Source organism: Anser brachyrhynchus (genome assembly GCF_964034855.1).
Source record: "Anser brachyrhynchus genome assembly, chromosome: 1".
Taxonomy (NCBI): domain Eukaryota; kingdom Metazoa; phylum Chordata; class Aves; order Anseriformes; family Anatidae; genus Anser; species Anser brachyrhynchus.
Window position 1 is genome coordinate 146,670,459 of NC_137694.1, and position 26,188 is coordinate 146,696,646.

The 26,188-nt window shown below is 38.9% G+C and overlaps 1 protein-coding gene across 5 annotated transcripts in view; it reads left to right on the plus strand.

Moving 5' to 3' along the window:
- LOC308185370 (E3 SUMO-protein ligase RanBP2-like) overlaps window positions 1–26,188 on the plus strand; it is a 30,607-nt gene continuing 4,419 nt past the window's right edge. For 2 of the 5 annotated variants that reach the window (XM_080573358.1, XM_080573359.1), the window contains exons 1-25: window positions 1–301; window positions 2,412–2,479; window positions 2,982–3,093; window positions 4,074–4,226; window positions 5,087–5,317; window positions 5,692–5,837; window positions 7,150–7,342; window positions 7,887–7,977; window positions 8,845–9,054; window positions 10,349–10,527; window positions 10,626–10,801; window positions 11,082–11,205; window positions 11,552–11,713; window positions 12,109–12,246; window positions 12,343–12,489; window positions 12,935–13,117; window positions 13,204–13,287; window positions 13,794–13,929; window positions 14,091–14,188; window positions 14,732–17,792; window positions 22,254–22,418; window positions 23,275–23,379; window positions 24,286–24,350; window positions 25,231–25,348; window positions 25,901–26,038. In XM_080573358.1, coding sequence (XP_080429484.1) covers window positions 227–301; window positions 2,412–2,479; window positions 2,982–3,093; window positions 4,074–4,226; window positions 5,087–5,317; window positions 5,692–5,837; window positions 7,150–7,342; window positions 7,887–7,977; window positions 8,845–9,054; window positions 10,349–10,527; window positions 10,626–10,801; window positions 11,082–11,205; window positions 11,552–11,713; window positions 12,109–12,246; window positions 12,343–12,489; window positions 12,935–13,117; window positions 13,204–13,287; window positions 13,794–13,929; window positions 14,091–14,188; window positions 14,732–17,792; window positions 22,254–22,418; window positions 23,275–23,379; window positions 24,286–24,350; window positions 25,231–25,348; window positions 25,901–26,038 — 6,358 coding nt within the window. In that variant the 5' untranslated portion in view covers window positions 1–226. Of the gene's footprint in view, window positions 302–2,411; window positions 2,480–2,981; window positions 3,094–4,073; window positions 4,227–5,086; window positions 5,318–5,691; window positions 5,838–7,149; window positions 7,343–7,886; window positions 7,978–8,844; window positions 9,055–10,348; window positions 10,528–10,625; window positions 10,802–11,081; window positions 11,206–11,551; window positions 11,714–12,108; window positions 12,247–12,342; window positions 12,490–12,934; window positions 13,118–13,203; window positions 13,288–13,793; window positions 13,930–14,090; window positions 14,189–14,731; window positions 17,793–18,331; window positions 22,206–22,253; window positions 22,419–23,274; window positions 23,380–24,285; window positions 24,351–25,230; window positions 25,349–25,900; window positions 26,039–26,188 lie in introns of those variants that run through there. The other 3 variants (XM_080573360.1, XM_080573361.1, XM_080573362.1) reach the window with 2 other exon arrangements.

Genomic DNA, 26,188 nt, shown 5'->3' on the forward strand with positions numbered 1-26,188 from the left:
GGGCGGGCGCCGTGGGGCGCGCGGGGGGAAGTTTGCGTAACGCGCGGCGGCTCCTGCGCACCCTCCGCAGGGCGGGCGCCGCAGGGGCGCGCGGGAACGTATGTAGCGTGCGCAGCGTGCGCAGCGTGCCCAAGGTGGGGCGTACGCGCTACGCGGCGGGTGCCCCCGCCGGGAGCGGCGCGGCGCGGAGCAGAGCCCGGCCGGGCTCGGCGCCGCCGCGGCCGCCATGTTGAGGCGCAGCAAGGCCGAGGTGGAGCGCTATGTCGCCACCTTGCAGGCCGCTGCGCCTTCGCTGAGAGAGGTGAGTGAGGCGTCGCCGTTTCCCTTGGCCCGGGGGGGAGAGGCGGCCGGGGCCCCGGTTGGCTTGGCTGAGGGTTGGGGTTGGGGTGGCCGGCTTCGGGGGGGGGGTTGGGGGGGGGGTTGGGGCTACCCCTGCCCCGCGGCGCTTCACGGACGGGAGGGGGTTTTTAGCAGGGTTTTCCTCGAGGCCGGTGCGAGGGAAAAGGGGTTTCCTCACGGGAAACGTCGCGGGTCTTTCCTCCGGCCGGTGAGCCCTGGGTTTGCTGTAGGAGGAGCCCGCCGGGAGTTACAGAGCCGTTCGGGTTTGTGGGCCCCTGGTTCCTAACTTCCCGGCGTTACTTCCCTTCAGAAACTGAACTCACAGATAGGCAGCACGCCGCCTTAAACTTTCAGTTTCCTTTACGTGCGGCGCGGTTAATATTTCTGGGCGGCCGCTTCGTGAAGCGGCAGCGTCGAGGGAGGGAGAGCCGGGAGAAAACGGCTCTGCTCTCTGTCACTAGCCGGGCACAGGGGTGAAAAACTCCAAGCGTTCCTATTATAGCTGGAAAATGCTACGCAGGTCTCAGCCGACTGATGCAATTCATGGGGCCCTAATCCTGAAAGATGCCGTTCTGCTGCTCTGAATTGGTTTTATCGCAGAGGCAGAATATTTAGCAGCCTGAATGTGCCCGAGCTAACCATTATACGTTAGGGACTGCATGCAGGGCCTGTGTACACCATCGTTTGTGCCTTTCCCAACAGCAACAAAATTGTCCTGTGACTTTGTTTATTCGACTTGGGTGCTGTTTAGATTAGACGGTGTCAAGTGCATCGCTGCCAGACTCACAGATACTTTTCCACAGTTTTGATATTTCTGGTGGACTCAACAAAAAACATTTCCTCTCCTTTTCTTGTGCTCAAGGCCACTGGATGCATTTAGTTTTGACTTTTGAGCGATGTTTACAACTGACTGTGTCGCACAGTCCACGGTGGAAATAGTTACTGGTTTCCTTGTTGTGTTGATTTCAGAGGGAAGGGTCTTACAAGGCTGCAAGCGTTTATTTTGAGGTTTCTTTTCATCCCTGTATACAAGGTGTCAAGTTTGACTCCACTCTGGCATGTCAGTGCGTCTTTGTGATACCTGAAAATATGGACTGAAGACTAGGAGGCCTGCTTTCATTTAAATTCACTTTTTAAAGTTTTACGTAGATAACTTCAGGGTGGGAGAGGGGTGAAGACTGGCAGTTTGAGTGTGTTTAGAATGTAGACAGTTGTTTAACGTTTTGCACCGTAGACCTAACTACCTCCAGTATTTTGGAGTTCACAAACAAAACCTGCTTTTGATCTGATGTTGGGAGCTCAGATTTTAAATACATGTTATCTAGCTTCTACCTTGAAGTTTTTGCTTGTGACTTTGTAGTTTCATAGCTCATTCCTTTGACTCATTTCCTCCTGCCCGTGCTTCTGCCATCTTGCCCTCTTGCTTGCTCAGTCTTCTGTTTTGCCTTTTTTTTCCACTTTCGTTTCCCTGTTTTATTCCTCCATAAATACCTTTCACCTTTCATCCCCAGAACAAGTGTGTTCAAGTTATCTCAGACTGGTAACATCAGAAATAAATTAATGCATCAATGCATTTTGTATATAAACTGAGAGTAAGTGGGATTTCTTAGTTGAGGAGAAAGCATTGTCTACCTATATTTAAACAGTTGTATGTGACATGTACTAGAGCAGGACTAAATAGCATCTTCTTGTTTAGTCTATCAGATTTAGGGATTCGTTTTGCAACCTTGTTACATTGGGGAAAAAAAACCTGTACGTTAAATGTAGCTGACTCCATTCTTCTACACTCTTTAGTCAGAAGTGTTTATGAGCTGTTACAAGTATTAAGGCTTGTTGCTTGCTTCACCAGTAACCTCAATTTCACGTTAGTAGCCTTCGCCGGTTACTGGAAAAACATTGTTTTCCAAATCCCACATCTTTCAAAAACAAAGCTTTGGATATGAGGAACGGACTGGAGCTGATAACTAGTTATCAAATTCAGTCTCTCAAAAGTATTAGAAGGGTCTTCCTATTCAATTACTTTAAAAGTGTTGTACGTCTAAAATGTGCTTGTCGTGTGTTTTCCCCTTCAGAAATCGTTGAAAGGATTCCTTTTTGCTAAGCTGTATTTTGACGTCAAAGAGTATGATCTTGCTAAAAGGTAACACACGTTGATGTATGCTGTTATTCTGTTCTCTAAAGCATAATAGAAAAGCTAAATGAATATGAAGTAGACTGGAGAAATCAAGATCACTATCATGCTGCTTTAAGGTAGCAGTAGACATGGGTATCAGATGCTGTTTAAATCTTTATAAAACAGCAACTTAGATAAATATCTATGTGATATTGAAAAACTTACCGTTTGAAATGGCTTTTATTCCACTGTATTATGAAGTTATTACAGTTTCTGTGAAGTTATTACAGTTAGAGTTTCTTTTTTTAATAAACACCAATACTTGCTGGCAAATAAGTAGCATCTGTACATGTAAAAATAATGTTGTTCTGTACTTTAAGGTCCAGACCAGGTATCTAGAACCAACCATGACTGCATTTCCTGTGTCACATGTTAAATTCCTGCTTCAGTTCTATGGAGGCTGGGGGGGAGGACAGAGAGACTCATATTATTGAGGAATATTGATCCTTTTTTTTTTCCTGTTCTGTAGGTACATGTATACATACCTCAGTGTGCAAGAGAGAGATCCGAAAGCACACAGATTTCTTGGACAAATTTATGAAGCTGAGGGCAACACTGAAAAGGCTTTTGGATGTTACAAGGTAAACACTCCACTGACCTCCAATGTCCTGCTTTAATCCATTGCAAAGGGACTTTTAAAATCATGCAGTTCTGGACATTTCTTAAATGCATAAAAGAAAACATATTTGTGGAAAAAGTGTAATATGTATGCTTTCCGTTGCCAAATGCGTATATGATGTACTGCAGAGGGGATTCTTCATTTGACATGATTTGCTTCAGCAGTATTTTTTTTAAGTTGATTCTTTTGTGACCTAGACTGGGTCTTCGTGCTACCTGCTATTAAATTCTTTCCATATCGTACGTTGCCCTTTGGACTAAGGATCTGTGACTGCTGTCGAATTCCCTAGCAGGGGCTCTGATGACAGCAGTAATCTAGTTGCTACTGGAAGACTAGACCTAGGGTGTTTTCTAGTTGTTTGTATTTATTGCTTTTTTTTGGGTTTTGTTTGGGTTTGGGGGCGGGGGGGGGAGTGAGATGGGGCAGGGCAAACATAATTTACATTTATATGCTTGCCCAATGAGAAATTCACCATCAGAATGCCTTTGTTCAGGTTTTAGGGAGGGAGAGGATGTGCTCAACAGTTTTGCTGCCAATACATCCCAGCTTGTCTTAGTGTGTGACTTAATTATATCTTTCTTCAAAAGTGTCCATATGGAGTTAGACTAAAGGTACTTAAGAGTCCAGCTGCCTGCGTATAGCTGGTGGTAGGGGCAGAATAGCTGGCTTTTGCATTTTTGCTCTTCTAAATCTTTTCTTTTCTGAATTTTTGCTCTTTTGAGTTGCAGCAGATGTATCTGGGTGCTGTAAACTAGTGATAAGTTTAGAAACTGAGGTCTTTCTTAATGTATTCAGAAAGTATTTACTAATAGATCTGTCTAATTTGAATACCTGTGTCTTTTCAACGAGTGGTGTAATTCTTTCCTGTTCTGTGTGGATTGCAAGATCAAGTTACCTTTTTTTCCTGACTTTTTTTCCGTGTGTGTGCATGGGGAAAACTAGCGCTCTGTGGATTTGAACCCAGCACAGAAAGATCTAGTGCTGAAGATAGCGGAGTTACCGTGCAATAATGACATCACTGATGAAAGAACAAAATACTGGGTTGAAAAAGCTGCTAAGGTGTTTCCTGGAAGCCCTGCTGTTTACAAGTTGAAGGTAAATGCCAATTTCCAACCTCTGTTCTGTGACTTAAAGAAGCTTCTAGTATCTGACTGGAGCACTTTTCCCGTGTCATCTCATGTAAAACTTCCTGGCTAAATTATTTTAGAATCTTGAGTATTAAATCTAATGGAATTAATATTCTTTAGATTTAATTCTTCTAGAATTTATTCTTCTATTTAAAGAAATGTTAATTTCTTTGCTGTTTGACACTTCTGTCTAGCTTTCAAGAAAACTGCAGCTGCAGGCTCTCATACGCTTCTCAAGGTTTCAGGGTTGACAGTCTTCAAAAATGCAGGGAAATCATGTTAGTAGTCACATCCAAAAAGTTAAGACTAGGTAGGCAGTTCTCTATTTATTGTGTGACTGGCAGGAAGGTGGCAGGCCTGAGAACTCAGACTTCCTTGCTCTCTACGCTGCTTTTTTGTTTTTTTAATTTGGATTAAAAACAGCATAAAGTAAGGAACGCTCTAATTCTCAATTACTGTGTAAATGCCTTCAGTCACACAATCTCACTTTTGCACAGGTATTAGTTTTGTGTAGCACAGCAGCAATGACACCTAGTCTTAAGATGCTTGTTTCAGACAGGCTATTCTGTGTCAGGGTATGCTGTCTTTGAAGCAAATGGTTTCACAAGCTGAACATACCATCCATAAGAGGCAAATTGTTGTGTTTTTTTTGTATTTTAAATGTTTGAGTATTTCTTCAAACTTTGTAATAACTGGAAGCTTTTCAGCTTTAATAGTTTAAGTAATGTAGTCTGTGTGGTGGAGGCAAGAGAATTGTCTCTTAATGCAGTTGTTGAAAAGGCCCACATGCAAGACGAAATATTAACGTGTTGCCTTCATGTTCAATAGGAGCAGTTGCTGGATTGTAAAGGTGAAGATGGATGGAATCAACTTTTTGACCTTATTCAAGCAGAGCTCTATGCAAGACCAGATGATATCTACGTTAACATCAGACTTGTTGCACTGTACCGCTCAAATAATAGGCTGAGAGACGCTGTTTTCCATTGTCAGGAGGCAAAGAAGAAAATACCTTTGCAGTCGAGCTTGGAATGGTGCTCCTGTGTCATAGAGACATTTGAGGTGTGTAATCATATTTTGATATTGTGATAATCTTCCATATCATTTAAACTAGCTTGTGTCTCTTAGTTCATTACACTGACAGCTATTTCTCAAGTGATTTAACTCCTTCAAATGCAAATTAGTGAAACCACTCAAATTACAAAGTACTTCCTTGGAGTTTCCTTCCTAGAGTTAAATGTTACAGAGTTGTTTAGTTTCTAATTTCAGGGACCAAACTGTTCAGGCAAATAGTTCCCTGGAATTTTGCTGTTGGTGAATGTCTCAGTAGTGGAAATAGATTATGCAGTAAATGATAGTGATTTGTTTTGGAGAAGTACTGTCTTTGCCTTTATGGAAGGATGACTGTTCCTTATCCTCTGAACCTTCTTCTTTAGGAATATCTGGAATCTGTACAAGACTTGGAGTCTGATAAAAGTAATTGGAGAACTATCAAGAAAGACTATCTGCTGGCCTATTGCAGCTTTCTTAAAGTGATGCTATCTTCTAGAGATGTTCAAGAATGCAGAGGCGCACTCAAAAGGTATAGTTTTACCTTTTCTGTATTTAAAGCAAAACAAAAAAACCTCTATGAATTGCATGTATTTTTCTAGGTCACAGAACATCTACCAGGCTTCAATTTCACTGTGTAACCAGTTTGTGGATGGGAGAGGAGACTCTCTGTTTTAGAATAAAGAAAGGTTCCTAATAGGCTTGAGCCCCAAGCTATAAGCCTTGTTTGAGTAGTCAGCACATAACCATGGGGAAGACCCAATATTATCTTGGGTCAATTACCTTTTTGCCATTCAGTAAGAGAATGTTCTGTACCTCAGCAACTATCTCATTAAAATTTCCCAGATGCTTGTATATCAGCTTTGTCCTGGTCAAGTTAACACAACACATGTTGAAATAATGAAGAATTTTAGGCATATAATATAATTGGAAGGGAGGAAGCTGCCTGCAGTAAGAACATTCACCTTCAGAGAAAACTGGATAGTGTTTCAGGGCTAGCTGGTTTCAAGGCGTACCATCTGTGTCACAGCTGAAGTAGTACAAAACAATGTTTGTAGCCAATTTGTTGGTGAAGAGCCATGTTCCCTTAGATCTACCTTCTCTTCTTTCTTTTACCTTCTCTGGAGATATTCAAGACCCATCTGGACGCCTACCTGTGCAATTTGCTTGAGGGAACCTGCTTTGGCAGGGGGGTTGGGCTCAATGATCTCTCGGGGTCCCTTCCAACCCCTACAATTCTGTGATTCCCTTTGTCACTAACTTCTATTGACATAGCTTTGTTTCTCGCTTAAGTGATGATTGTTACCTTTTTTAAAACAATGTTCTTCAGTCTGCTCTTCTTGAATGAGTATATGAAGCAATACAGGCAATGGTTGAGGAATAGGTAATGTCCAAATATGTCCCCCCCCGAACATTGACCATAAACGTGTGGTTGTTCTTCTAACATTTCGTTAGAGTCCTTCAGGGTACCTAGATCTGAAGCACTTCTAGATCATGGCAACGCTAACAGCTATTATAGTTTTGTCAGGTTACTGAAAGTGTTGACTGTTTATTGGAAAGCCACTCCTGAGTGGAGACTATTTACTGGCCTGCAGCTATTCAGATTGCTGCGGTACCTCTTATTTGGAAGAACCAGTCTAACTGTATTTTGGTCTGTCCTTTTGGTAAGTGAAGTGAATTTTACTTCAATAAACAAAGTTGAGAGCTTTGGGAGTTTGAGACGGTTATTCTGCCTTCTAGTTGACTCATCAAGTTACTTGATTCACAGTTAAATAACGTTGTCCCCAAACGTGCTATAGCTTTTACCAGGACTTTGCTCAGAATGAGTCTTTTCTACATTTTAGTCTTGATGGTGTGCTTCACTCAGTGAAAACCTATGTGAGTGGGACTGACGAGTTGTCTCATACCTTCATCGAAGTGAAAGGACAGTTATACATGCATGCTGGAACTTTGCTACTGAAAATGGCTCAGCACAGTGAGGCACAGTGGAAAGAGGCGTGTGAACTGGCAGCACTGTGTTACATGATAAGTTTCCAGGTAAGTTGTTTTTCAGTGTATGCCTTTAGTTGATGCAGTTCTTGGAATGCTCTGTTAAACATTTGTATTCTGAAAATTAACTAGTGTTTGTAAGACTCCCTCCTCACCAAATCTTATTATTCCACAATTCTTTAAAAGATTTCAAATGGCATCACTAGAATAAAAGTGTATCATCAACTGCTTTTCTTGTCAAAAGTAAATTGACTCTTAAAGGCTAATGAGTGTGTTTCCCACAGTCTGTTCTTTTCTGCAATACAGCTGAAAACATAATGAATAGTAAATTTATTGGTGTAGGGAGGGAAGAGGATGAACTGAGTAACTCCCTTATTCTTGCGTAGACAGCAGAACTAAAAAGGTGTGCTATTGTGTGCTATTTGCAAAAGATACAGTTGCCCACCTCATATTTTTCAAGGGATGTGTTATATAGTACCTTCAGAATTGATGCTCTTTTTCTTAAGTTTTCTTGTGCTTGTTTCCTAATTTTTGAGACTAATTTAAGTGATCTGCTTTGTATAGTAAAGAAGCTATAACAATTCTTCACCAGGTTCCTAAACCAAAGTCAAACCTAATAAAAGAGGAGCATACTGGACAAGATACCCTGGAAATGTTGGCCTGTGATCGGAAAAGCCAGTCTGGTAATGAAAAATAATTAAAATCCCTTAGTTACGTTTCAGTCTTATGAATAGCTACTTTAAGAATCAAGTAACTCTTGTTAAAGAATACACTTTGTGTCTTGAAATGCAATAATACTCTCTGGATTCTGACTCCATATGAAATGCAAAACAGTAGTTTGATCCTGACATCTAATGTTTTCTTCCTCCTCTTCAGCATGGTGGTAGACTTCATTCTTTCTTTTCAAGTGAGCTTTTTCTTCTTTTTATCTCAAGGACACTGAGGTAGAATTGAACTTTTTAGCATTTCCTAATCTGAAAATGCTTTCTGCCTGCTGATTCTATTTTACAAGTTTACAAGTATTGTTAGCCCAAGCATAAAATACTATTGTTGCTCCATCCTTTCCATTCCCTTATTTGTTCATCAGGTTTGCTGTTTCTGTTGCTAAGCTTAGGCAGGCTTTCAATCTACATGCTCTATAGCCCCTAGATGAAAACAAACAAGAAAAAACAACAGAACAGTAAACATCAGGTTGAATTGTTCCAGAATGGATTTTGATAAGATCAACTCCAACTTGTATTACAGCTGCTTATTTTTGAATACAGTTGCAATGCCCCTAGAACAATAATTTAAAAAAAAAAAGTCTTTGTAAATCCAGTTGTCCAGGAAAACAAATGCCTTGGGACTGGTGTCACTAAAGGCTTGGAAAGCCTATGTGCTGAAACACTGACCTAATTACAGGGAGAATATAACTTACCAATTTGTGGGTTTCATAAGGGGAAATCTTGATTCTCAGCCTTCCGTAGCAAGAACAGCCCACTGTATCAAATACTACTTTCCTTGATTAAGTTCACTGTTTATCTATGTGAAGTGATATTTTTGTCTTCTAGGTCATATGCTGCTGAAATTGAGCCATGGCAAAGAAGACTTCCTGAAAGAGGTTGTGGAATCTTTTGCAAACAAAAGCGGTTCATCTGTGCTGTTTGGTTGTCTCTTTGAGAATGGAGCTTCCAGAGAGAGGTCTTTCCTTGGTACGGATGATATTGGAAATGTCAGTATGCAAGCACCAGTGCAAGAGGAACTTCATAAATACGATCTTGGTAAGAGGTGTTACTTTCTGAAACTCAGCATAAACATGACTGTCTGTACCAGAGAGTCTTCTAGAAATACTTCATATTGCAGTAAGAGACAGCCATACTAGCTGTTCAGTGTTGCCCTAATTACTCCAAAAGAGTGATACGTAAGGAGTTTCAATTTATGCTGTAACATGTTGCTGAGAAGCAGTATTGTTATGCCTGGTTCTTAAGAATTTGTCACATACTTCCCTACTTCTATCCTTTCTGTGTTTTCTAGTCTGTTCTGATCCATTTTCATTTGCTGCTGCCTGTTTAGTTCTTTGTGTTTGTACATCGATAAGTGTCAATGGGAAGGCAGGTCTCTCTTCCTATGTAACCTATGAATACAGGTTACGGGCACAAAAATAAGGTAACTTTAGGAAGAATTGCAAACTAGTAAAAACTTCTTACTTTTGAACTTGACTTGATGATGAAGTCTGGCTTTGAATTTTGGTGTAACAAGGTTAGAGTACTAGTAGTTTTTTTACCTAGCTGATAATTTTTAGAAACTTTTAGGCTGTTAAATCTTTTCTGTGTACTACCTAACTCTCTGTTAAGTAATTTTAGACAATAAGGCTTACAGTCCTTTATCTTAAATAGCTAAAATAAAGCTTATACTACCACAACCTCTCATAAGCAGTTTATTTGTAGTGTTTTTTGTTATGTATTTTAAAACAACGAAGGTCTGTGCATGTTGCATGCAGGCTAAAGATTTTCCCTGTTAAAGAAATAAGTGCAAAAACATAATTGCAAAAAAAAGTCTGGCTTTAAGTTAGAAATTAAGTGTTCAAGCTATTTTAACATTTAACATTGCTGAAGATAGAGATTTCACGAGCATTACAGAACTAGAAAAGCTGCAGTACTTCTGTTTAATGCATTAGTTTAACCTGCTGCCTCAAAATGAAGAGTTTAAAATTTAAAATTCTTATGTACTTCAGTGGAAATGTTATCTCCATTCTTTGCTTTGACAGAAAAGCTAAAGTATTAATACATTTGGCTTGTGCACTCCTATGAAGTAGATGCTGCTTCTTCGAAAGCTATTTATATAATATAAATAGATGCCAAAATCACTTCAAGAATGCTACATCTTACTTTTAAAATGCTTATTTCCAACTTAGATGGAGGCAAAAAGATGGGAAGAGATTGCTAGGAAGCTCCTTCAGTGTGATATATATACTAAAACTCTACTTTTCATATAACGAAACCCGGCTTCGATCAGATGTTAGTCTTCCTAACTAGGATGCAGATATTAACTTCCTACAACTTTGTTTTTGCATAGGTGCTGTTCGAATGCACCGTGGTAGTCTCCAGCACCTCGTGTGGCTTTGTTTGCAGTGGATCTTAATGTCAGTGTTACCCCCAGTGCGCAGATGGCTAAAACAACTTTTTCACTTGCCCCAAGAAACATCAAGACTAGAGACAGATGCTCCTGAATCCATTTGCCTGTTAGACCTTGAAGTAAGTAAATTTTCCATGTTCTTAAATGTACTATACAATTTAAGAGTTTTGGTATCTAATACTTTTTATTTATTTATCTTTTATTTTTACAAAAACAGGTATTTCTGCTTGGAGTGGTATTCACTAGCAACTTAGAATTGCAAGAGAAGTTTAACGCTCACTACAGTGCACATCAGCCTCAGTTCTTACCATTGGCAGTGTGCAAGCAGCTCTATACTGAAAAGCAAAGAGCCTGGTGGGATGCCGTTCGTACTATTACGCACAGAAAAATAATGTAAGGCTTTTTAAGTTTGGAAATATTCGAAACGAGTTTTTAGTAGCTTCTGCAAGGGTGTCATGAATTGATCCCCATAGATTGTGTGTAAAATTCATTTTTCTTGATGTATTTTGGACATTGAAGTCTTACTGCTGGAGGGGCTTGAGACACTTAAGAACTTTCTAAAAATGGGGTTTTCATTTCTAATAATGCATTTTTAAGCTAGATGTAGGTTAGGACTAAAAAAGATGAAAAAAAAAAAGAATACTAACTGTGGAATATTTCTTCTGATATGTAGGCCAGAAACATCAGTAAAACCGAGGCTTGTAGTACAGCATGGAATAAGTACTCTGCGAGCACTGGATAAACATGGCCTTCAACCTGCCTTAATTATATACTGGGCAAAAACACTGCAAAAAACCGTAAGCTAAAATTATTTTAAAATATGTATAATCTGATGTTTTTTCTCTTATTTTGTGAACTAAACAGTAGATAAAATCAGATGAGAGAACTGTGGTTAATTTTGCCAGATAAGTTACTTGCTATAGTCGCCCTAGTGAGTTCTCTATCCCTCACTACTCTCTTAATGCTACTTTTAACTGTAGTGGTATTTTCTACCTGTATGTTACATAGCTCTGTAGAGAGGTCGCCTGAGGTTTGTCACAAGTATTAGAGAAGATACTAATTGCTTCAGAGAACAATATGTATGAATAGCAATGGGTTTGAATTTGTTGAGATGACCTGCTTTTATTCCCTTTTCTTCAACAGGGTATTAGCCTTAACTCCTTTTATGACCAGAAGGAATACATTGGACGAAGTGTTTACTACTGGAAGAGAGTCTTGATTATGCTGGAAGTAGTCAAAAAGAAGAGAAGTATTCCTGAACCTACTGATCCTCTCTTCAAACATTTCCGTAGACTTGACATCCAGGTACAGATTGATTAATCTAAAATTGAAGTAAGAGGGATTATATCACAAAAATTTATTGTGTGTGTGTATGTTGGTTGGGGTTTTCTTGCATTCTACGGCTCTATGGTGTTACTAATATAATATCATTAACAGTGATACTTGGTAGTAACTGCATGTCTGATTAAAGGCAGGGGAATCTCTCCTTATAACTTTATTTTTAATTTTAAAACTCTATTTGATTGGAAGACACTGAACTCCCTTACTACCAACTTTCTTTAAAAAGTGTTTTCCTTGTATTACAGGAATAAAAAATTAGTAATATCATTAACCTCCGCCTGCCTGATTATTTAGTGGCGTTCACATGCACTTTCTGTTCCAAGTATCGAGTTAAGTATGACTCGTCTTTTGCTTTGTAGGTCTCGCAGGTTACAGTCTATGAAGAAGAGGCACGTATAGCATTTGCAACATTGGATGCAGTTGATGGCAGAACTGATGATGCTTTGTTAGCATTTGAAGCTATTAAGAATGTCGTTTCATACTGGAATCTTGCTATAGTAAGTTCATAAATTTCATTACCCGCAAATGCTTTTTCTTCACTTGTTTTCTTCACTTGCATTCTGACTGATTCTAATTAATGTGCATATTGTTAGATCTTCCAAAGAAAGGCAGAGGAGATTGAGAATGATGCCATGATGCTAGAAGAACAAGAAGAACACAAAGTCTGTCTTTTTAAAAGCAAGCATTATCTAATGAAGATCTTAGACGAAAGCTCCTCTGATGTGTCAGTAACTGAGAAAGTAAGTAATTCTTGCTTAAAAGCTTGTTTCGAGAGATGCATTGGTTTATGTTACTATTTTAAAATGAAACCATTTGCATTCAAGTCAGATTTTTTAGACCAGACTTTACTTAAAGGCAAGCTAAACTTATTTTTTCCCACATGACAAATAACCTGCATAACTCTAGTGGGCTAGTACATTCTGGGAAACTTCTGTAAGATACCAGATCGTGCAGTGTTCTGACTACTCTGTGGTTGACAGCTTCTTTGCCAACAAATAGCTTTTGCCCATTATTTTCTTACAGAGGTTAACAGTTTCCAAATAAAATTTAAAGCTTACATGAATTGTTCTCCTACATTAACTTTGATTTGGAGCTTTGCTGAAAAAACAGTATTTCTGATCAGAACGTAGTCTCCTTCTCTGAGGAAGAATGCAATCATGACTTGCATTTCCAATAACTTTCTAGCTGCCGGTATCTGTTGAAACTGTGAGGGAAATGTTGGACGCAGTGATTCAGGAACTCGGAGAGAATGATGAAGAGGCAAGTCTTGCCTTCGGAAATGACCTGTCACCAGCTGTAGATTCAGAAGTGAAATATTCCACTTCACTGTCTAATAACTTCTCTGTCTCACCATCTAAGAGCTACAAGGTACATTAGCCAGTTATTATTTTAGGGAAGTGTTATGTTTGAATAAAAATTCAATAGGTTAAATGAACTTTTCTTCTGCTCCCCAGTTTTCTCCTAAAAATCCCCCTCAGTGGGCAGAAGGTCACAGATCTATACTTCAAATGATCTGTCAGCAAGTGGAAGCTTTAAAGGTAAACGACTTTGTAAAGTTAAACAATTTTGTCACCATGTTCAATGCAGATCAGCTCATCTTGTTGTTATAGTAAGGACTCTGATCCTAGCCTAGCAAGCTAACATTAGTTCATGCTACCACATAACTCAGTGAAAATATCTTTGTAAACATCTACCTAAAATGAGTGCAAGAGTAAAACTTGTTGCCTAAAAACCCCAATTCAGGACTCAGGCAGGGGTATGGAGGCAACCCTTCCAAGGACTGTGTGTGCAGAAAGAGTTCTGCTATCATCAGCTTGGGTATCATCCAGTTGGTTCTGGGACTTTTATTTCTGGCTTTAGAAAACACTCCCAGCATGCTGTATAGCATGAACAGATCTTGGATTATTCCAACAGCCACCTCTTGATTTTTTTTTCAGAGTTTGAACATGATTGTAATTAGGGTAGGTATCGCTCCTTATGCTTTCTTCTACAAATACCAGTGTTATACACTTACATTCTCTTAATTGAAACACTGTCTTAATAGAATGAGATGCAAAAAATGAAACACAACAATTCCAACTCGAATGTATCATCTCGTTGGCCTGGTGAAATCTATGGAACAGATATTTTGTCAGAGAGCTATCAGAGAGCACAAAATCTTCATGAAGCTCCATTAACAGGTAAGTTGTTGCTGAAATCTTAATTAAACACTTAGCTAAACTGAGGTAGACTCGTTAAAATATTGCAGAAATATTTTAAGGTTCATAACTAAAACTGATCTCGGGAAAATCCATTCAAAACTACAAAAAAGGATATAAACTCTTCTGGTGTTCATTTTCAGTTGCTACTACTGGCCCATCTGTTTACTATAGCCAGTCACCTGCCTATAACTCTCAGTATCTTCTCAGAACTGCTGCGACCAATGTAACACCAACAAAGGTAAGGATGAATGTATCCGTTCAATCTGTTCCTACTGGTCTATAGAAAAGAGTGATTTTGATTCTTGTCTTGAATGACTGCTTGTAGTTGAAAGTTACTGCATTCCACAGATAGCATTTGTTAAAATGGAGGTAGCTGATGGTTGATCTTTCTGCTTTTTCTTTGTAATGTGGGGATCAGGCAGAGCGGCCAGCAAAACTGGTCTGTAAATGTGTTAGTGCGTGTCCCCTACTGGGTATGTGTGATGGCACTTAATTTTTTTCCCAAAAGTAGTATAGGAAAGGAGAATTTTGCTTATCAAAAAAAAAGAGCCTCAAAAACACCAAAGAGCCCATTCATATTTTGCTCCTCTTCAGTGCTTGTTTTCAGATGCCATTCAAGATTTAAAATAATCAGTTTAAGGCAATCTCATAAGTTAAAGTCTAAACTAACTTTAAAACACGCACTGTTTTTAAGAGTGCATGTCTGCGTGGGCTCTAGCATAGTAATACCTTGTTCTGTCACCATAACAAGAAAAGTAATTGCCTTCCGCTATTTCTTTAGGCACCTGTCTATGGCATGAACAGACTTGCACCTCAGCAACATATATATGCTTATCAACAAACAATCCATACACCACCTCTGCAAAACACTTCTGCTTGTGTGTTTCCCCAAGACCTATATGGCACATCTTTGCGTTTTGATGGTCCTGGGATCATTTCTCCTCGTGGGGCTGGTGATTACTATAATTACAGTGTTCCACAGGCAAGCACAAATCCACAGCTACCTGGACCTGGCTATTTCACAAAGCCTTCAGTCACACCAACAGCTTTAAAATCTGCAGAATCAAAAATGATAGAATTTCCAAAATCTAAATTTGGACAGCCAGGAACAGTAGAAGGGTCAAAAACACGTCTGCCAACACCAGCACAGTCAAGTCAACCAACAACTTTTAAATTCAACACTAACTTCAAGTCTAATGATGGAGACTTTACCTTTTCTTCTCCTCAAGCTACAACACAGCCTGCTAATGCAGTTTTTAACAGCAGTGAAAGCCTTTTGGGTCTTCTGACATCTGATAAACCTTTACAAGATGATAGATACGCTGAGCAAAAACCAGTTAACAGCCACCCAACTGGTCAAAGAAATGTATTCAACTTCGGTAATAAACATATTTCAGGCATCCCTTTTACAGAAGGCATGGCACAGAATGCACGTAAAAACTTGGCTTTTGAGAGGAGTGATATGTTTAGTTTCCAAGAACCAAGCAAGTCTTTATTTATGACTTCAACTTCTGATTTGGCCAATAAAAGTCATGAAACAGAGGGAGGAAGCACCCTCGGAGATGAGAATGATGATGGTCCTCATTTTGATCCAGTGGTGCCCCTTCCTGACAAGATTGAAGTAAAGACAGGTGAGGAAGATGAAGAAGAATTCTTCTGTAACAGAGCCAAACTGTTCCGTTTTGATGCAGAATCTAAGGAATGGAAAGAAAGGGGTATTGGAAATGTGAAAATACTGAAGCATAAAGTATCTGGCAAATTCCGTCTCTTAATGAGACGGGACCAAGTACTGAAAATCTGTGCAAATCACTACATAAATACTGATATGAAATTAACTCCAAATGCTGGATCGGACAGGTCATTTGTATGGCATGCTTTGGATTATGCAGACGAGTTGCCAAAACCAGAACAGCTTGCAATTCGGTTTAAAACACCAGAGGAAGCAATGCTTTTCAAAAGTAAGTTTGAGGAGTCACAGAACATCCTAAAAACCCTAGGATCAAATGTTGACACATCTGTGGCTCAGACTAGTGAGACTACTGCAAAAGAAACGACAAGTCAGGATATCAAGAAGTCTAATGGATCGACCTCAGGGACCCTGAACTCTGTATTTCAGTTTCCAGAAGATGGAGTGACCAGTGAACCTGGTAACAAAGTCAGTCTTAAATCTGTTCCAACTGCATCTGCCCTTCCAACTTTCTCATTCAGAAAGGAAGCTCAGGAAACCTTTTCTTCTGGTGGGTTTGGACAGTCACTCCTGAAGAAGGATCAATGGGAATGTAAGGTATGCTTAGTTCCAAATGAAGCAACTGCAAAGAATTGTGTATCGTGCCAAAGCCCAAATGCAGATGCGTGGCAAACACATGGCACCCCATCAACTGAATCTGCTCCAAGTTTCAAAGCCACCGGTAACACTGTGCAGGACAAACTTGGATCTGCCTTTGCTAAAAAGGAAGGTCAGTTGGATGGCAGCATCCGTTCTGTGAGAAATGAACCTGTTGCCTCCCAGAATCCAAGCAAAATGAATACAGAAGCATCTCCTCAAGTTTCTTTTAAATTTGTATTAGATGCTCCAAAAACCATTCAAAATGACTTAGGAACTCCTTTTTCTAAAAAAGGTCAGTGGGACTGCTCTGTAGGCCTAGTCCAAAATGAATCCAATGATGAAAACTCTCATTCTTGCCAGAATCCTAAATCACAAAGTCAACCAAATGTGCCTGTGTCTACTGCTCAGGCACTTCCTGCTACCAGCTTCAGTTCTGTTGCTGATGCAACTGCAACTAAGCCACAGAAGAATACATTTGCGGAGCTTTTTGCTAAAAAGGAAGGTCAGTGGGATTGTAATACTTGTTTTGTAAGGAATGAAGGTTCTTCACCAGCCTGTGTAGCTTGTCAAACACCAAATCCATCTGGTAATTCTGTTAGTGATGCTTCATCAACATCTACTTCTGATTTGAAAAGTAAATTATCTGAACCTGCCAAAGGACAACTAGGAACAGGTTTTAAGTGTGATTTCTTAGGAAAAGGCTTTAAGTTAGGTCATGCCGAGCAAGGCAAGACACCAGCATTTACGTTTCAAATTCCTGCTGATTCTGAAGTGAAGTCTGCAAAGGAAGGATTTAACTTTTCCATGTCAGTGCCTCCAAGTGGATTTAAATTTACCATACAGGAACCTAGCAAAAATGCCACTAAGAAAGATGATCCATCCAAAGAGTGTGCAGCTGGCTTCTTAAAAAATGATGATGAAAACTTTGCAGATGGAGAACGGAAAGTCGAGCTTCTAGCTGTGCGATTCAAACAGCAAGACGTGGCAGACTCATTTAAGCAGATTTTTGATGAAGCAAAGAATGCCCAAGAGAAAGGAACACTGATAACACCTCTTTATTCTCGTGCCAATACACCAAAAGAATCTCCATGTGGCAAAAATGCTGTAGCTGTACTGGAAGAAACTACTAGAGAAAGAACCGACCTCAGCCATGGCGATGATACTTCTGAGGTAACTGTAGAGGCCTCAGAGGTGTCGAGCACATCTGAAACGCCGACAAAAACAGTGGTTTCTCCTCCGAAGTTCGTATTCGGATCTGAATCTGTCAAGAGCATTTTCAGTAATGAAAAGTCAAAGACATTCACATTTGGAAATACTTCGGCCACTGGTTCTCTCTTTGGGTTCAGCTTTAATTCTCCAAGAAAAGGCGAAGGCAATATTCCAGCATCGCAGAAGGAAGTAGCTGGACCAAGAAGCTCCAGTGCACTGCAGAAGCCTCAAGACAGCAAGGCATGCAACTTGGCTACTTCGACACATGATGGGCCCGCCAACTTCTCATTTAGAATTGTGGAAAAAGGTGAGCGTCCTTTGAACTAATAATTTTTTTCAGCTATGCAACTTACTAAGCAGTCATCTCTTAATGCTACTCACATAACTTTTTTTGTCTCAATAATATATCTCTTTTTCTTTCCAGCATACTTTCTTCTCTCCCCTTCTTTTGAGGAGGGGGGAGTGAGGGGAGGGGTTGTGGTGGGTTAGCTGCCCAGCAGGGTAAAACCACCACACTAGCATTTTAATGGTATGGTACTTCTCTTTGATTTCATGCACTGCTTCCTACCATTGCAAGACTGTTTAACCAGATGATAGTATATAATTTGCATACTAGTCTCAGATTTATGAAGACAAACTGTTTCTTAACTAAAGTATAATAAAGTGTGGTGGCAGAGATGTTAGCTACAGTTTATTCAGGTGAGTACGGTAAGCTAGTATAGCATTAAACATGAATTTTCCTACTGTGACACATAACTACAGAATGCTTCCAAAGCATAGGTAAGTGTGTTTTCCCCTCTTTAAAAGTACAGTTAAACACTTACATCCAAACAATTTATTTTTTAGGATTTAATTTTAGCCTTTTTAAATCTAATCCAATGGCCTTTTGGACAAGCACACCTTCCTTGCAACCTGACAGTAAAGGTATTTACACGCTGCACTGAATGTGTGATAAAAACACTTTAGCAGGCATGGACAGTAACCCAACTGTAGCACAGCAGTTGGCTTAGTAATCCTTACAATTAACATGCATGCTGGAAGAGAGTACTTAAAATTCTGTGTCTGACTACTGTATTTGTCAGGTAAGAGAATGCCTTTGATGTGTGAGCACGATGGATGGTCTTTTTTTATGCTTTTGGCTGTTGTTTGCCTTACTTTTTAAGGGTATTTAGAAACCTGCCTTGCACTTCACAGTTTTACTGAACACACACACGCTGCATCTATAAAATTCTCTTTTAGTAAAGGAATTATATTCTTTTTTTTATTTTTAAAGTGTGACTCTCTTCCCACCTGAGGTCTTCCACTTCAGTGAAATATGCTTGAAGATTTCTAGACATGTTAACTAGTAAAACTTAAAATATATTCAAGTTATGTGCTGGAAATGCTTAATTCAGTTTCCTTATTATCAATGTTAACTTCTGCAATTTTAAAAACAAGGCGTAGGCAGAGATGAGAGAGCCAAATTTAGCTACTGTTTACATGTACGTGCTTCATGTATAATACGAAGTCCACCTTAGCTAGCCAAAAAGCTTTTGCTGATGTAACCATCTTGTTTACATGCAGAACCCTTAACCAAAATTACACCTTACAGCTTGATTGTGTCATCATAAGATGTTAAAAACAGTACTTCTCCTAAGTTAGGCTTGCTGGAAGCATACTCAAGCTAGTGCAGTTATGCAAGAGCAGTTTAATTTTCAAAAACAAATTTTTATTGTAGCTTGCACAAGATAGTCTTCTAAAGTTAGTGTCTTAGACTGTTAAAAACTGTCAAAGTCATTTCAAACACCGTTTTTCCAGCTTAGTATTTCTAGAGAAGCTATTCTTATTCAAACGCTGAACTCATGTCCACCTTCTGCATATCTGATTGAGAGTCAAATGTTCTGTGTTTTTAGGCATCCACGAGTCTATTAATAATTTGATTTCATTTTCATCATTGAATGTCCATAAAATAAAGTGAATTAGCATTCTGAGCTAATGCATAAATGCAAGAACTCTTGCTGCCTTGAATTCATTTTGTTTTTATATTGGGAACAGGGAAGGTGTTTTAAAGAAATGAAATAAAAAATCATATGCCTTTCTGGTACTTCAGACAGTTCTTCATTTCTGCTTTCCTGATAACTAGGGTATGGTTATATACCTTGCTTTGTTTACAGTTGGTGTTACCTTCAGTGTAGGTTTTGGTTTTGGTTTTGAGCTCTGACTGGCTTAATAGCAAATGACTTTAAGTCCTGTCCGAATTAGCTTTTCAAGTCTACATAAATATAATTTGAGTTTCTCATGGGGAACATCTTTCAGGGAATGGTTTCTGAGTTTTGCTAGGGCAATGTTCAAAAGAAATTTAACCTCATAAGTCATTTTCCATTGAGGTGCGAAACAACTAGTTTTTTCTTAGCTTTTTCTTTGGCTCTTCTCATGAGCTTTTCTCAAGTATTTTAACAATTTTAATTCATAGTTAAGTCAATTGCATGTGTTAAGTTTTAAACTTCAGTATTTTTATATTTAGCAGATACTCGCTGATATGTATGGGGGGACAAAACAATTATTGTGACTAGCTAGATATTTACATCTACATGATCTTTATATCAAAGACGAAATAAAAGCAAAAATGTAATACATCAGTGAAACTGCTTCCAACTGTTGTGCGCGGTATTGCTCTTTCTGTTCCTTCCATATACTAACAACTGTGTGGATTTTTTTCCCCGAGTAGAAAGCTGTATCATCCCAAAATCAACAGCCTTTTAGGAATATACTGTATGTGTGCATGGCACTGTTTTCATCGCAGCCTGTGAAAATACATTTAATCTGTTTGCAGCAATTTTAAATAAGCAAAGTTAACTTTCTTGTGGAGAGGCTGAGTAGAAACTGATTTAAGTGATCCCATGAACATCTCGCTCAGTCTTCATATTCTGAGGGCAAATGCACATTGTAATCCTTTCTGTTGCTCAAGTGTTCTGTCACTTCAAGTGGATGTTTGGATTGCTGGGATTGTAATCAGTGTTTGATCAACGTGTGAAGAACTTTACCTGTGTATTGATCTGAACTGACTTCTTGACGTTTGTTTTATTCAGTTTTTATATTTACTCAACCAAAGTGAGACACTTGCTTAACTAATCTGAATGAATAAAGCATGTGCTAGCAGGCAGCATACCTGCCTACCTTTGTAACACAGTACTGCATTTACTTTATACAGGCTCAGAAGAGCTATTGAGATAAGACTGCTGGCTATGAGTTTGAGCTTCTCTCTATGCTATATTAGGAACCTGAAGTGATTGACTCCCCTTGATTAGAAGTTAATCAGCTGGGACAAATGTGGAGCAGGCAACACTGCAAAAGCACTTATAATTGAACTGGGGCTTAGAACTTCGAATGCTGCTTTTATTCTAGTACTACTTAGGTTGCTTTTACTCTGCTGGAAGATACAAATGGGAAAGCTACTTTTAAAAAGCAGCTTTATTTTAATATGTCAGTTGTGCCAGAGTATCGGGGCATGTCTAGGAACACTAAATTTATCTTCTCTCCCTGTCTCTTTTTGCAGAAATGAATGTCAAAATGCTTGAGCAGGAAAATCAGTGTTCCTCAGGAACTGATTAATTCCTAGCTGAAGCTTTAGGTTCCACCTTGACTACGTTGTGCCACAAAGCTGGCGAATATTTTATTATGAAAAGAACAGTGAGCTTTTGAGAGCCCACTTCAAATTCTGCTGACTATCTTAGTGCAGACCTCTAGTGCAGTATGTTATTGTGTTATCAAGTGGGCTGACTTATTAAAGCAATCAAATGATTCTTGGAAACAGATGATATATGGATATTGATGTGCTTATGGGGTAATTCTTATTAATAGTTAACCAGTGTGTTTCTCTTAAGCCTTTACTTTGTAAATTACCCCTCTAAACAAAAACAAGTGAAAGGAACTCCACATGTGACCCTTAAACTGATGCATCCTTCCTCTTTGCTTCTATTCTATTATGCATAAAGATGTGAGATTATTAGCTTTAACCTTCGATTATTAGTGTTTATTCAGTGAAAGTGGAATAGGCAATTTGATGTTGAAGGAGAGAGCAGAAGAAATTGTATAATAAAATCAGCAATAGTATTTGTCCTTGCTGGGAAAGCTAGTTAAACTTTACGCTGATAGCAGTATTTTGTTATTCCAGTAACGTGAAGCTATGAGATTACTCTTAAAACACTAAAAGTTTCAGCAGCAGCTGCTATGGTAATTAAGTTGAGATTACTTATGGGAAATTTGAGCTTTTTATTAACTAATTTGAAATAAGTCCTGCTCAGTTGCTATTTAATATTTTCTGGAACTTCAAACACTTGAAGCAATTCAATAGTACATGTTGCTGTAGGTGGCTTTACGTTTTCTTTTTCAGTCCTGCATTTTTCCTCTCCACCTCTCTGGATGACACCTATATGGCTCTTTTTCCATAATCTTATTTCCTTTGGTGTAAGGACATAAATAATCCTTCTAACAATATAAAAATGCAGGTTTGATACTGATCTGAGGCTTGAATTTCAAAGGCAATAGAACAGGTCGTAGTTCGGCATGCAGTTCAGAAATTATTAAGTTCTAGCATGCTTTGTCCTAGCATTCTGTAACTTTAACTGTTGTTTCCTGTGGTTGAATAAAAATATGTAGGCTCCGAATATGTATGTTTCTAACCACCTAAGAATTAAGTCAGCTCTGTAATAATGGCAGTGTTGGACTAATGTTGCTGCCTGTTCTAAACTAATTTAGTTTTAATGCTTTGTTCATTTTCTGTACAAAGCTGAGAAGACAGTGCCAGAAGATGATCTTCCAACTGATGAGGTTATAATTGTTTACGAGTTAACACCTACCCCTGAGCAGAGAGCTCTTGCTGGCTTTCTTAAACTACCTTCAACATTCTTCTGCTATAAGAATAAGCCTGGATATGTGAGTGAGGAGGATGATGGTAAGGAGTGTCAAAATTGATCTTTGTGTTGCCTTTTTGTTGGGAAAGGGTATAATACTATTAAAACCAATAGATGCTCTAATACTAGTTTGGACTGATGGGCGGTAATGTTTGTGTTATCTTCGTTTGTGCCAAAGATGTACATTTGAGTCTTCAGGACAGAACAAGGGAGGGCCAGGAATGACAAAAAGGAATTTGCATTGGTGCTATATGGGTGCTCTGACTCATTGCTAATGTAGTTGGTTAGGTAAGACTACATAAATATTCGAGCAAGAGGCGTATCTCTAAGTATTTTGAGAGTCAAGTGGTAGGCAGCCTTTATCAAAAATAAAAATGCTCAGGTTCCATAAATGGTAGACTGGTTTCTCTTTATTCTAAAGCAAATTCTTAACAGAGAAACTGAATATTTTACATCAACTCTAGTTGTATACAACTAAATTCCTCTTAACTTACTCAGTAGCAATTGGTTAAATTGCAGTTCTGAAGCGTTTCACTGAACAGGAAATAAGAGATGATGAGCAGCCTCCCACAAAGATCTAGGCTTGCTTGATTTTATACAAAAGATCTTCCATCTCCCTTCCCAATTGTGTTTAGTGGTACTCTTAATAAAATTAATAAGAAATAGATTTTCTGAAAGCATGAAACCCATGCCACACATCTAGACTGAAAAAGAGTCAAGAGTGCACCAAAGCACACACATGCAAAATAGGAAGTGAAGGCTTACTTGCTGGTGAGTGAAACTTAAACATTAGCAGAAGTTGTGTGTGCTTGCTAGGCTTGTGAGTCTGAAGGGCTTAACAGACTTCTCTGTACTTGGACGATGCCTGAGAACTTACATTTGTTTCCTATACTTAAGATGAAGACTATGAAACAGCTGTTAAGAACCTTAATGGAAGACTCTATCAAGAAAAGAAAAGGAAATTGCAGGGTTCTGCAAAAGATATGCCTGAAAACACAACAGGTAACTTTTTTTATACTGAGATTTAAGCTCTAAATCTAGAGGACACCCGGGCTCTGAGGTTAATTTGATTTTTCCTGAGATAGTTTTAGGAACACTTGCACTGGAATCAGAAAAGCTGCAGCTTAAAATGCATCTTTAACCTCAGTATGTTGAATTGTTATCAGTAAGTGGTACCTGAATGAAAAGAACATTTTAGAGGGCCTTTAAACAAGAACATCAAACTGTCTTCTTACCTGGAAACTCCTGCCTTTCTTCTGAATACGAAGAGCTGAGCTTTGCAAGATGCCTTTGAAAGACCAAAAGAAAAAAAAAACAACTTGTCTACAGCTCTGAATGTTTAATTCTGCTGATAGTAGACTTAGATTATAAGCATGTGAGTTAATGCTGTTCAATAAGGAAAAAAGTACTTGGTCTCTGTAGTAATAATACAAGTGCAGAAGATAATTTGCTTGTTTTCATGCTAATGGTTATTTTGGAAGTGCCTCTAACTTTAGTGTTGCATAAGTGGGTATCTGGATAGATACTGTAACAAAGGAGGTCTGTTTTTTGAGGATGTGTGGTTCTATGTGCTAGAAAGAGGTGGTAGATATTGGGCTATCAGAAATATAAGTAAATGTTGAAGGAAGCTAGCAGTAGTGGCAGTTGCAAGATTGAACTTCACATTGTTGCTTGGAAACTCTCTGATAGCAATAGAAAACCAGGTATTGCAAAATGACAATTCTTTAGCCACCCTGAGCGGAATTACCCTTCCGCTCTTTCAATAATGATGCTATTTGAAAAGTTCCTGAAGTCGTACTTTACGTTGTCCCGTGTATCACGGTGTTATTTGATAACATAGTTGCCCAAAATTACCTCAGTAGTCAGCTGCCTTACCAGCTCTTTTCTATTAATTTTTATTCTTTGCAGGAGACATCACAGGCAAAACTGACTTGAAAACTGAAGGAGAATGTGTTACTGCTGAAAACGCTAAAGTATGAACTAAATCTCTATACAACTTTTTGTCATTGAATTTGTAGAAGTATTTTCACACTCGTAAGACCTGATACTTTTCGCTTTGTGGGGAATAAAACATGTATTGGGGAAAAGTTATTTGAATCCTCTGACTGTGCCTCAAGTCTTTGACACTGGAACTGAGGTTCAGATCTGAAGTTTCTCGGGGAGAGAAAGGAGGTGCAGCTGTTTTCCTAATATAAACAGCTTTGGCTAGTAATGTCCCTCTGAACATGTATGCAAGAATTAATTGATTTCAGAGAGATTTCAAAGAGAAATTGCATCTTTGTGGAAGCATACTGCTTCAGAGGTACTTGGGTCTCTTGTAAAGTTAGTGTCCAATGTGTGGTAAGCGTCAGGAAAGAAATTAAGAAAACTGTCAGAAAGCTTCCAATAACAATTTTTTTCCCTAGCTGTTTACAACTTTTTTTTAATGCGAATTGAGGTGGCCATCTTTAATTTCATCTAGTGTGGGCCCCTGGTTTCTAGTTGTTTCCAGATTGAACCCACCTTAATTTCAGTAGAATTTGTTGCCACCTATGTTGTCTCTAGGAGGCATAGTTGCATAGATGCACAGCTTGTTTTTGTCCAGAGTTTCCTGAAAATATCCGTTGAACGGAGTAATGAGCAGTTCTGAAGCATTAGAAGGGCTGTAGCGGAGTGGGAGTCAGGGAACTTAATATGGTGCCTATTTCGTGGCGTCTTCAGTACTGCTGTTGTAGTTAAAGAAACTGATAGCACTGTGGGGGGGGGGGGAAGTTCTTCATTATGACTGTCCTTACTGTCCTGACTTAAAGTGGTTTGAATATTAGGCTCCTTCTTGCTTATTTTTTTTATTGCTTTACTCCTTATTAATCTCAGGAGAATGACGTCACCAGTTCTACTGATATAGTGCCTACAACTAAAGGAGAACCAACTGAATCAGCTGATGAGGCTATAGCGCACGTGCGGTCAGCTGAAGAGCCAGATTCCAGCACAGGTAATGTTAATGTATTGCAGGCTTTATCAGTAGGTGATGACAAACCTGTAAACCTGACAACTAAAAAAGAAAGTAATTCAGATTCTTCAGAGTCAACACAAGGTAAAGTCAGGGGTACGTATATTGTTGTCTTTTTAGGAGCTTAAGTATGCTTTTCCTGTAGAACAGTTTATCTAATCTAGCTGTTGCATTGAACAGATGTAGTACCGATATTGAATTTGAAGCGTGAGTACCAATCTAGTGAAAACATGAAGGGGAATGAAAGTATTTCAGTGTTTCAAATTCTTATATGGTCAAATGAGACTGCTCCAGAGCAATGCTGTTGGTTTATTGTTAAATGCCATGTGAGTACTTATTAAAGCTCTGTGGATCTGCACAGAAGTGGCATGCTGAACTGAACTAGGTCTTGAGATCTCTTCTTTTTAAATATAATTGCACATCACTTCTCAGAATGACAGTAAACTTTAAATTTATGGGAAGGGAAGAATATTGTAGAGACTTCTCCAGTTTATTCTTGTTGACTACATGACATTGGAAATGTTTTCCCTAAAGGATTAGAAAAGCATTTGACTTTCCCATCTTGTTTGATAGAAGACAAAACCATCTCATTTGGATTCAGCAATACCTCAGAATTGTCATTTGCAGATCTGGCTTCCAGAAACTCTGGAGACTTTGCTTTTGGGTCAAAAGGTGAGTTAAGCATCTGAGACAGATACTGAACAGGACTTCTGCTTCATACAAAATACCTTTGTGCACCAAGCTTCCGCATATTGTCAAGTTACGTAAATTTGTGTAACTTTACTTCTCAGCAAAATGTTTAAAATGCAAGTCTCTTAACTG